At 46.7% G+C, this 12,500-nt stretch overlaps 1 protein-coding gene across 3 annotated transcripts in view; it reads right to left on the minus strand.

Annotated features, from left to right (window-relative positions):
• The window catches only part of ankfn1 (ankyrin repeat and fibronectin type III domain containing 1), a 48,274-nt gene that overhangs the window by 16,139 nt on the left and 19,635 nt on the right, over positions 1-12,500 (minus strand). For 2 of the 3 annotated variants that reach the window (XM_035146249.2, XM_035146248.2), the window contains exons 7-12: positions 11,315-11,419; positions 8,209-8,407; positions 4,946-5,156; positions 1,803-1,997; positions 333-446; positions 1-27 (exon numbers count right to left, since the gene is read on the minus strand). The exon at positions 1-27 is cut by the window's left edge and continues 71 nt beyond it. In XM_035146249.2, the coding sequence (XP_035002140.1) occupies positions 1-27; positions 333-446; positions 1,803-1,997; positions 4,946-5,156; positions 8,209-8,407; positions 11,315-11,419 (851 nt within the window). The remainder of the gene's footprint in view (positions 28-332; positions 447-1,802; positions 1,998-4,945; positions 5,157-8,208; positions 8,408-11,314; positions 11,420-12,500) is intronic. The other variant, XM_035146250.2, reaches the window with a different exon arrangement.

Genomic DNA, 12,500 nt, shown 5'->3' on the forward strand with positions numbered 1-12,500 from the left:
AGAAGTCCTTCAAACAGCTCCACTCCACTGCACACACACAGACACACACACACACACACACACTGTGTCCACAACAGCTTCTCTTTTCATTGAAAATCAATAGAAATGAACATGAACCTTGTCACTGCTCAGATCAGACGTGTGTGTCACATCATTTCTAATCGTCTATAATTCTTTCTGATCTTCTCTAATTATCTATAATTGCCTGAAATCCTCAAATCAGGAAGCAAGTGATGAGATTAAGACTCAGATCAGCAGGTGAAGCGATGAGGAATCGAACTCTGCTCGTTAATGAAAGTGTTCAGTGATCTGTAAGAGTGACGTTCTGTTACCTCGGTATTTGGTCACCACCGTAGAGTTGAGACACAGCGGCTCCTGGAACGTGACGGTCAGCGTGGAGCTGCTGCTCACGCTCAGACGCACCATAGACGGGGCCTCCGGAGCTCCTGAGCAGGGGCACGGAGACAACGTGTGACACATGAGGAGCAGAGACGTGACATCATCGAGTACCAACCAGCGATTTGTCCAACTGACTGAGAGCTCGAGGACACGCCCAACTACACCTGCAGCCATTGGACGGTGATAGATGTCAATCACACTGTGGTATCCACCCCCCAACACATTTTCTCTTAGACTTCTATAGAAACTACCAGTGGAGTCGCCCCCTGCTGGTCACTACTCAGAAGACAGGTTTCAGGCATTAGCTTCACTTTCTGGAACTGGCATCTACATCTATTTTAATTATATTTTTTATAAACAGTCTATGTTTCTGATGTATTTCCAGTGTCTCTAGGTGGCGCTGTTTGCGACTGGATATTTGTCTCCCTCTCGTGGTTCTGGTTTTAAAATGTCGAACCATCTTCAGCAGTGGAGGTCGTCCTGCAGAGAGGAGGAGTTTATCAGCTGCATCTCAAGTTGTCGTCCAATCAAAACGCAGAATGTAAAGTCCCCCGATGTAACCAGACACTTTCTGAGGAAACGTTTAACATCTGATGAATAAACGTGTAAAACTCTGTCATGAAAGTTAACGAGCTGCAGCAGCTTTCATCCGGTTAATGAGTCGGAGTGTGAAGCTTCAGTTTCCTCATGTGACAACTCGACGAACATCTTCATCTGAATCTCGTGTCTCTGCAGGAATCTGAATCCAAACCTCTCCGCTCATGACTGAAGGTGAACACATGTCAATGTGACCTTCAGGTAAAACAGAGCAGAGGTCGCTGAGGTCAAAGGTCACACGATGGCCTCATTTATAATTGTGTTTACGCATCTTTCAGACAAGATTTTGTGCGCACGCCACTTTTCACAGGAAGTGGCGATGCAGACGTGAGGAGGTGAATTGAAGCCAGATTATTGATCCACTTCATCATTAACATTAAAACCAACAGTTTTATTTCTGCTCGTGCGACTGTTCCATAAGAACCTTCACCTTAAAGCCAATTACTGTCACATAGAATAACAGTTACACAACTGAGTGATTTACAGTTTTTAAATATATATTCTATAATAAGTACGACTTCAGTTTTCATGTAATGTGTGTGTGTGTGTGTGTGTGTGTGTGTGTGTGTGTGTGTGTGTGTGTGTGTGTGTGTGGTGTGTGTGTGTGTGCAACTGAATATTAATGAATAAACACCATTTTCAGCTTTTGTGCACACGCAGACTTTAAGTGTGAATCCTGTTTTAGAAAAGAGGCCCCAGGTCAGTTGTGAGCTCAGAACCGTTTAAAGTCCAGGTTAATGAAAAGCTGACGTCCTGCAGCCTCTTTAATCAGCACAGGAAACTGGTGTGTAACCACGGCGACTCACGTGCGTGCTGGAAGCCCGTCCTCATGCGTTTGTACAGTTTGCTCCTCCACTCCCAGATTCTCAGCTGTTTGTCTTTGTGACAGGCCTCGAGCGACAGGCCGTCCCTCTGGGCCTGCGCCGCCAGGTCCGCCGCCCGCCGCTCCGCCTCCAGCATCAGAGAGCTCAGGTGAGCCTCGCGGCTCGCCACGCTCACGACTGCAACACACACACACACACACACACACACACACACACACACACACACACACACACACACACACACACACACAAGAATATATACAGATTTTTAATGAAATAAAGACAGTTTTATAGAAGAAGTGATTTTTACTCAAACTATTTGTGATGATTAAATAAAGTTTTACAGAGGAACTCGTCGTGGTCGTCAGAACAGACACAACCACAACCAAACACCTCCTCCATGTTAGCAGATGGGAAATGGACCCCCCAAAAAATCAGTTCACGTTAAATACATTTTCACTAACGGTTATTGATCGTCTACATATTCAGTCATTGGTGCATTGCTGCCTCCTGGTGGACTGGAGTCGTCAGTTTATTCGTCGTTCTGCAGGAACCTTGAGTTCCCTGGTTTTAAAAGTTTCAGGGAACTTTTGTTATTGTGTGAGTTCAGTCCTGAATGTGACTGAACATAGTAAATATACAACATGTGTGAGCTTCTGTTACCTTTTCATGGAAACAGACGAGTAACACACTCAGTTCTGTCTGTGTGTGTGTGTCTGTGTGTGTCTGTGTGTGTGTCCTCTACATTTGTCACGGTGAAACTCTCCGTCTGCCAACTCGCCCAAACACTGCGGCTTTACTGCTCGCACGCCCGCTCACTCTCCGCTCCACTTCTTAGTCACGGCCAGTGACAGCAACACAAACAAACAACAACACCCTCATTCACACACACACACACACACACACACACACACACACACACACACACACACACACACACACACACACACAAAGAGCTTTCTTTTTTTCTTCATTCATTAAGTTAATAAATACAAACCAATCGATCACTGAGCATTTCACGGATTCATCCGACGACTCATCCACTCTCACAGTGACGGTGCATTCCAGTGCTGTCGGAATAATCTGGAGAAACCAGCTCCCAACTGAGCAGAGTTATGTTTGCTCAGGTATGAACAAACAAGTCGGTGAATATTTTGCTAAAAGACTTGTTGATATGAAGAAACAGAAAATCTGGATTAATGTGGAATATCAACTCAATTACAACTGTTCCCGTGTAATCGATTTTTATCAATTTCAATCTATGTTCTTCAAAGATGTTTTTAACGTCACACAAACCACTGAGTTGTTAATTAATTAAAATCTGAACCGTTCCATTAATCTACTGATCAACACGACGGATCATGTGATGTTTGTGTCCAGTGTTTTCTCTCTTTTAGCTCCATGTTTGGTTTCCTCCACATTCTCCTTAACTGCTAAATAAATTATCGTCCGTAAATGAACACACACACATTGTGATGAAACATCGTCCTGTTGAATCACATCAGAGTTCAGGGTAAACAAAGACACACAATGATGATGTCACATCTGATCAATACATGAAAATAATACGAGGAAATAAATCGTCTTCCCTTTGATTTAGTTTGAAATATTCTTTACTATAATTATGAATAATCTGAACTTTTACTTGTTTTAAAATATTTGTATCTTATATAAAGACAACACTTTATTTCTGGTGTTTAATAGGTTTGTTTTCTCTTAATATTTGAGTATTTAAACGAGCTGAGTGTATGAACTGTAAACACACACACACACACACACACACACACACACACACACACACACACAGACACACACACACACACACACACTGTGTGTAAATCTGGCTGATTTACTTGGCTCTTGAGGAATGACATAAACAGAGAGCAGCAGGTCTCAGGAGGGAAACAGCGGCCGTGTTTACTCTGAGTTTGTTGACATGGATGGGATCGTACCGCCGCCCGGCGCCCGCACCGCCGCGTGGAGGGCTCCTCGCCGCAGCTGCCCCACGCAACAATAAATCACTTAGCTGTAATTGCCCCGGCCTTACATGCATCATTGGAAAAGTTAAACCATTAAACGACAAACCTTATTAAAGCTGTTGGACGGGGAGTCTCACAAGAGGCCCCGCTGTAGTGTCCACTGTTTGTCTCACACACACACACACACACACACACACACACACACACACACACACACACACACCACACACACAAGTGGGGGCTAATGTTTTTTTTTAGGAGTAAGGTAAGAACCACCTGTCTTTATGGACGACAACAGGAGACTGATGGAGGGGGAACTGTGTGTGTGTGTGTGTGGGGGGAGAATAGCAGAGCCATTCAGCTCGGGGTGGGGGGGGGGGTGGGGGCAGACTGAGCAGCAGCAACACACACACACCTTTCTACTTCTGTCTTAGTGAGGACACTCATTGACATAATACATTCCTTAGCCCCTCCCCCTAACCTTGACCATCACAACTAAATGTCTGACCCTAACCCAAACCAAGTCCTAACCCAAACCAGGTCCTGACCCAAACCAGGTCCTAACCCAAACCAGGTCCTGACCCAAACCAGGTCCTGACCCAAACCAGGTCCTGACCCAAACCAGGTCCTGACCCAAACCAGGTCCTGACCCAAACCAAGTCCTGACCCAAACCAGGTCCTGACCCAAACCAGGTCCTGACCCAAACCAGGTCCTGACCCAAACCAGGTCCTGACCCAAACCAGGTCCTGACCCAAACCAGGTCCTGACCCAAACCAGGTCCTGACCCAAACCAGGTCCTAACCCAAACCAAGTCCTGACCCTCAAACAGTCCATTATAAGTGGGACAGAATGACTAAATGTCCTCACAAAGATATCTGTACAAGTACACACAGACACACACTTTAACTCTGACCAAACTGATCAGAAACATGAAAACTACCTGAAAGGACAGAAACTATCTTTCTTTTTTTTATTTGGTCCATGTCCCCTCTGATAACATGGAGGAGGAGAGGTTTATGACCTATACTGCCCCCAGGGGTGCCCTCTAGTGGACGTATTGATTTACACCAATACAAACGTAGGAACAGTGTACAACGTTTTTCTCCGCCTGGTTAATAAACGTGATGTTGACGTGGCGTACTCACAGTGAGGACTCTCCTTGCCGCCAGCCTTCAGCAGCAGTTTGGCGATGGGCGTGTTGTTGGTCATGATGGCGATGTCCAGCGGCGTCAGGCCCTGGCTGTTGGGGGTGTTCAGGTCCAGCTCCTCGGCCGAGAATTGATAGAGAAGAATCTGCACCGTGTCCAGGTCCTGCTGCTCCACCGCCTCGAAGATGCAGTCGCTGCCCTGCATCGTCTGCAGGGGGCGACAGCCAACACTCATCACATGACACAGGAAGTCAGAGAAATAAAGTTCAAACCTCCTGCAGATAAAAGTCTTTACTGTGCGACAGCGAAGCCGAGAATCACTGAGTCATTTGAATAAAAGATTTAAATTAATCACAGTTTTTCACTCAGCTGCACAACAATTCTTTATGGACTAGCTCCTCCTCCTGGACTGGAGGTTAACCATGAAACCAGAGGAGACCGTTATGTTCACAGTACATTTGGCAGCTCAGATCTTTCAGAGCCTCAAAAATCTGGAATTGATTCAGAAACTGTACCAATTACTACACTTTTCAAATGAAATTGAAATATGATTTTAAACCTAATCAAATCTGTGCCCATGAGTCTTGCTCCCAACTGGATTATTTGCCTCGATGTCCTCTCAGATAACATGTATGCTAACATTGCAGTAATTTTATTAATATGTTCTGAGCAAGAATATTAGTATAATGAGTATTGTGCTCCTGCTGTCCTCCTGCTCAGGGACTACAGCTGCAGATTAGCTTTTACAGCTAACCCTGAAATATTTACATTGTCTCCGAGAGGAATCAAATATCAGTGAGGCTGGAGAAGGTTTGTTTCACAGCAGCAAAGCAGAAATATATTTATATATATTATAGTATTTTGAGGACTTTTCTCCGTCACTGTGGAGCTGAAGTGTCGTTTCACACAAAGTGAAGAAAACAACTTCTGCTTTTCGTGTGTTTGGGGCTTTTCAGATCAGCTGCTAGACGTGTGTAACGTGCACGGAGGAAAGTATTTCATTCGCACGGCAGATGCAGCTGACCAATCAGAGCAGACTGGACTTCAGCAGGGGGTCTTAAAGAGACAGGAGCTGAAGTGTTTGAGACAGAGGCTGAAGAGAGGAGCTGCAGCGATGGACACAGAGGAAACAGTTACAACACAAATTAAAATGATCAACATGAAGATGAACAGAATATTTCTCCTTCAAAGAAACGTCATTAAATCGACTTTATCTCAGATCGAACAAACACTGATCGTCTGCTCCGTCACGTTGATTTCTTATTTTAATATATTTGATATCTTGATTCACCCGATTTCAGACGGTGCAGTGAGATACGTCCCCCCCCCCCGATCCTCAACCTCTTTCTTCCATCTGTGACTGGTCTGTAAATGTCAGCAGGCTGCACACACACACACACACACACACACACACACACACACACACACAGTGTGACCTGCATCACCCGTCACACACGATGAATCTCAGTGACCAAATGTTTCGCAGGGATGATGTGATGATGGCGACAGATATGGAGAAGTGGCAATGAAGAGCGAGAACGCCGCTTCACGCTGAAACTAAAAGAGTGACACCATCCATCAGCGCCTCAGCGCCCTTGAGCAAGGTGTTTCACGAGATCTTTTACAATTTAACGGTAAGCTGTTTGTACATGAAGTAAAAACAGAGAGAAGACAACTCCAGAGCGGTGACAACCGGACAGACGGCTTCTTGATGTAACCGCCGCCTGAGGCCGCCGCTAAGATCTAATTAAAGTTGTGGCAGATGAGGGGGTGTTCAGCCTGTTAACAGAATTGGCTTCAAACCAGATCTTTATTGATCCGTCTGTGTCAGGCACCAACAGCTGAGCAGGTTTTCTACTGTGAATCACGATATGTCGCAACACAACACTGACACCTGCTGGTGACCAGTTAGCTGCATGTAGCCGATGATGAGGATAAAACATTCCTGTTTCTTCTTCGACTTCAAACGCTTCTGTTTCGACTCATTTTATAAAAAAACAACACATTCGTTGAAACAGAACAACAACATTGGTCAAACAAAGTTCAAGTGAGACACGACACACGTTCGGACGTATCTGCTTCTTTCTTCAGGTGCATTATTCATATATTTTTGTTTGGTCAATGTCCCAAGTGCTAACATGGAGGAGGTTTAAGACCTTTACTACAGCCAGCCACCAGGGGGCAAATGGAACGTGTTTTCTTCACTTGAGAGGAGCCTTTATGTCGTCCATCTTTACTTACAGTCTGTGGGAACTACGACCTCGTCCAGCTTTCATTAGCTTTAGAATCTGCTGCCCTCTAGGGGACACATTTATAGGTTGGATTCATTGAAATGGAGCCAGAAACTTTTACTATTTTAATGATATAGATAATATTGTTCTTCAGTCGTGATAATTACCGAAACACATGAGCAACTGGTTGAACCTGGGGGCTCCTGGGGGCCCCTGTCAGTCGTTTTAGTGATTTGAATTTAACAAAAGTTTAAATACATCGACATAAGCTGATTGTTTGAAGAATTTAGAGATAAAATGATCAGAGAGCTCAGGAGAGAGAGCGGGTCGTCCACTAATCAGAAGGTCGGTGGTTCGATAGCCGGGTCCTTCTGTCCGCATGTTGAAGTGTCCAAATCCTAAACTGTCCCTGACGTCAGTGTGAGCTAAATATAGAGGAGCTGTTTAAATGTGTGAAAGTGAGTCACTGTGTTAAAAGCTTTGAGTCATCGTTAAAACGAGAAAAGTCATAAATCAAGAAATGAATCAGCTGCTGCAGTTTCAGATGATTCATATCAACGGACACGTGATGTCTGAAACTTTAAATATCATCGTGTACCGTGTGTCCTGTCACGACTCGGCTCAGGGGCCGAGACAAAGAGAGGGAGGAGTTACCTGAGACAACGAACAAAACACAAACTAACAAGGCAATGAGATGTGTTCACCAGTGGAATCAGTGGGGGGGGGGAGTGAAGCGTGTGTGTGGTGCTTGGAAACACGAGGAGGTTCCAGATCTTCTGGTGATGAGGGCCAACGCCGGTGTGGATGAGCTGTGAACAACAACACTGATCTTTCCACAGCAGAGTTTATACGTCATGTCCGGCCTCCTGCTGCTCTACAGGCTCCGCCCCTGCTGCTCTACAGGCTCCGCCCCTCGCCTGGATGTTCCCACATGTTCCTGTTTGAACGAGTCGGACCCGACAACCTGCTGCTGCTGCTTCACAAACACTCACTACAGGAAATGTCTGAAAACAGCTTCAGTAAACTCACAGAGGCCTTACGGAGACGATCCGTCTTCCCGAAGAAGTAGGCATCTTCGAAGGAGGAGGTGCTTCCTCGCAGCTTCTCTGACAGGTTCCTGTAGAGGCGCTTGGCGGCGCTGGGGGAGGCCGGCCCACCGGGGCACTTCCTGGTCTGGGCCAACTGCAGGTTCTGCATCTGCTGGGTCATAACACCCGGGAGGCGTCTGCTGGGAACGAGAGAAAAGTTAGACTGTCACTTCCTGTGCAGGAACGACTGAGCTCTTTAAAGACGTCTTTCAGAAGACGAGTGAACACAGAGAACCACGGCTTTAAACATTTGGATTATTATCAGTTCAGGTGGAGGAGATGAACCAGGAGGAGGTGGAGGAGGTTGTAAAGGGAGATGAACCAGGAGGAGGTGGAGGAGGTTGTAAAGGGAGATTCTCTGCGTCACAGAAACTGAAACTGGATGAAAAGGTGGAAGAACAGAACCTGATTCAGTTTCTCTCTGAGGTTAAGAAACATCAGAGCTTCAACACGTCCACAGCAGAAAACCTCCAGACGTTTGGTCCTGTCAGAAAAGACTGAATCAGGTTGTTTCATGCAGCAGCTAAATGACCCGTCACTAACGTTCTCCACAACACGGTCTAACAGAGGAGGAGGAGGAGGAGGAGGGGGAGGAAGGACGTTTGTTCTCCACTGAACTGGAAACAGCTCAGTTGTCTTTGACAGGACAAACATGGTGGACGTGCTCTGACTCTGATTTATTCTTCAGTCGCAGGTTTTAGCTTCGTCAAAGGTTCTGGGAGGTTCTGTCCAGTCTTTGTTCTCCAGGACCGAGGAACCGAGGACGAGACGAGACTGTGGAGCCGCTTCACGAGATGTTTACAGGACTCGTCCACCAGAAGATTCTTAAAGAGCACAGCAGATAGTTTTTCTGTTTTTTTGTGACTATAAAAGTTCAAAGTTAAAAAGTCAAAAGAGGTAAAGATAGAAGCAGCTCGAACACATGCTGCTTTCATCCTTTAGGGGGCGTGTCAGACAACATCTACACTTCATGTGTGAACAGCTTCAGAGACTCACACTGTCCTCGCTCTATTATTCTGTATCTAGACACACACACACACACACACACACACACACACACACACACACACACACACACACACACACACACACACACACACACACACACACACACACACACACACACACACACACACACCTCCTCTCATTATTCTTATTCCTTCTGAAACCACTCAGGAACACACCTGCAGCGTCACATTGTTAACGGCCTTCAGATGAAAATTGCTGCTTCTCCAGATTGTTCCGCTCTCAGCAGGAGTCCCCCCCCCCCCGCGGCTGATTGGTTCATTCTCTCTGCACCGAGCGTTAATGTGTCAACGACTCTTTGTCAAACCTGAGTCCAGAATCCAATCTGGGGTGATGATATGATCCTTCCTCCTTCCTGTCTTATCCGACCTCGGGTCGCAGCAGCAGGTTCATCACGGGGTTCCAGACCAGCCTCTCCTGGTGGATCCCGAGTCCTTCCCGGGCCTGATGGGATATGTAGTCCATCTACTCTGTGTGGACTTCATATCCCTTCCCTGACGTCTCTTTGTCCAGAGAACCTCCAATAGAAGTTGTCCAGGAGGATCCTGCTCAGCCGAACCCCTCACACCCGACGGAGGTTTAACCTGAACAAGCAGCTGCTTGAATCTGCGACCTGGTTCTTTCAGTCACTACCCAAACATCAGGGGAACGTTGGATCTATTGTTGATCTATTTACAAAGTTTTTTAAGCAGAATCTCGTCAGTTTCTTCTGGAATAAGTGAAGAACCTTGCCGCTGTGGTGTTTCACACTGCTTCGATTTAACATCCGTCTGCTGCTTCAGCTGAAATCGAATTTGAACTTGGCTGTTGACCTTTAAAACTCCGTTAATGAGATCACAGCTGTCAGTCACACAAACACTCGTCAACTTCTTCAGAGGGTTTTCAGGAAAACTCTCAACATCTGTGACGAGACCCAACACAGCTGTAATAAGACTGAACAGTTAAATCTGAGGATTCAACAGTGGCTTTATTTTGCTCTATTTTTTTATTCCACTTCTCTTTTCTTCTGTGGTGTTTTTCTGTCGCAGTCCGGAGACACAGGTTTCTGCATCGGGAACTTTGAGTAAAGTTTGAATTAAAACTTATCAAGTAAAATCTGTCTTGTGAATCGTCATGTTGACGACACACAGGTGATGGAAGGAGCCTCACGGTTCTTCCTCTGGGATGATGAACATGAACTCATCACAGCTTCGGTTTCCTCCTGTTTGATACAAACTACAGCGAGAGGCTGTTTAACAAAAAGAGACGACAGGAAGTGAGGTAGACACACACACACACACACACACACACACACACACACACACACACACACACACACACGCACTCGCACTCGCACTCGCACACGCACACACATACATACACATACATACACACACACACACTACATACACACACACACACTTACATACACACACACACACACACACACACACACACACACACACACACTTACACATACACATGCACACACTCACGCACGCACGCACACACTTACACGCACACACTCACACACACACACACGCACTCGCACTCGCACACGCACACACATACATACACATACATACACACACACACACTTACATACACACACACACACTCACACTCACACACACACACTCGCACACACACTCTCACTCACACACACACACACACACAGTTCAAAGCATGTTCACAGGGCGGCTGCTCTGCGGCAGTGGAGATGTGCCTGGCTCCTGGGTTCCTGCCTCAGAGTGCGTCTGTAGCTTCCTGCTGAAATTGTTCTGTAATGCAATATAAACCTTCTTCTGCAGTTTGTTAAGTGGGGGCACCACAAAGAAGTTACGCCCAAGGCACCCGAATGGCTGCCAGCTGCCCTGCATGTTCATCTGATCCAGAGTTAAACAGTTTCACCCGTCGCTCGACATCATGCAGGTAACCATGGCAACAGGAGTGATGCTTCAGGCTCCATTAGCAGTTAGCTGAACAGGGAAAGTAACCCTGTGTGTGTGTGTGTGTGTGTGTGTGTGTGTGTGTGCGCTCACCTGTCCAGACTGAGTGAGGTTCTGGGTTTCAGGTCTTTAATCAGAGCATCTCCAGCCGACCTCGGATTCCACCTCTGAGTCAACCGTGAGATCTTACTGTCGGACCTGATGCACAAAGAGAGAGAGATGTATGAGAACCTGAGGAAAGCAGATTCTCACTTCTTGAGGAAACAAGGACGTTGAAACCTTCATTCATCCTCCAGAGCTCAGCAAGAAACCTGAAATGTGAATCTCTTCTTCACCTCCTCCTCCTCCGTCGTGTCGCCAGAGACACTTCACAGCGTTATCACTGGTTTTATGATTCTGCTGTGACACGATGAATCTCACATCACAAGTGATCGTTTGATCAAACGTCTCCTGCACACAGCAGCGGTCTGACTTGCACTGCCACAGCTCGTCTCCATACAGATCCTGGTCCACCTGACGACGCCGGTCACATCCAAAGTGACGCTCAGAAGTTCGAAGATGCTTTCAAGTACCATGAAAAAGTGCGACACCGGTTTCCTGTCACGGTCGAGACTGGTTGGCTCTGATACTCACTGAGACCCTGGAGGACGAGGCTGATCAGCAGCAAATCTATCCCAGCATCAGAGCTCCTCCGCTGGGTTCAGACTCTCTGACTGACGACTCTTCTCTCTGGATCATCTCTGTGGTGGCAGCGATGGGGGGTGGGGAGGAGGTGAGTGTGGAGGGGGTGTTGATGCTCAGTCCTGAGTTCAAATGAGTGAGGGAGCGTCTCTATCTGGAGCTCCAGCTCCGACTGACTGTGGTGACACCTGTTCACCGGCAAACGCATCGCAGCACATCAGCACGAGAGAGAGAGAGAGAGAGAGAGAGAGAGAGAGAGAGAGAGAGAGAGAGAGAGAGAGAGAGAGAGAGAGAGAGAGAGAGAGAGAGAGAGAGAGAGAGAGAGAGAGAGAGAGAGAGAGAGAGAGAGAGAGAGAGAGAGGGAGAGAGAGAGAGACAGAGAGAGAGAGAGAGAGAGAGAGAGAGAGAGAGAGAGAGAGAGAGAGAGAGAGAGAGAGGAGACAGAGAGTCAGAGAGAGAGAGAGAGAGAGAGAGAGAGAGAGAGAGAGAGAAGAGACAGAGAGAGAGAGAGAGAGGGAGAGAGAGAGAGAGAGAGAGAGAGAGAGAGTCAGAGAGGGAGAGAGAGAGACAGAGAGAGAGAGAGAGAGAGAGAGAGAGA

This window comes from Hippoglossus stenolepis, chromosome 21 (assembly GCF_022539355.2).
Source record: "Hippoglossus stenolepis isolate QCI-W04-F060 chromosome 21, HSTE1.2, whole genome shotgun sequence".
NCBI classification, from domain to species: domain Eukaryota; kingdom Metazoa; phylum Chordata; class Actinopteri; order Pleuronectiformes; family Pleuronectidae; genus Hippoglossus; species Hippoglossus stenolepis.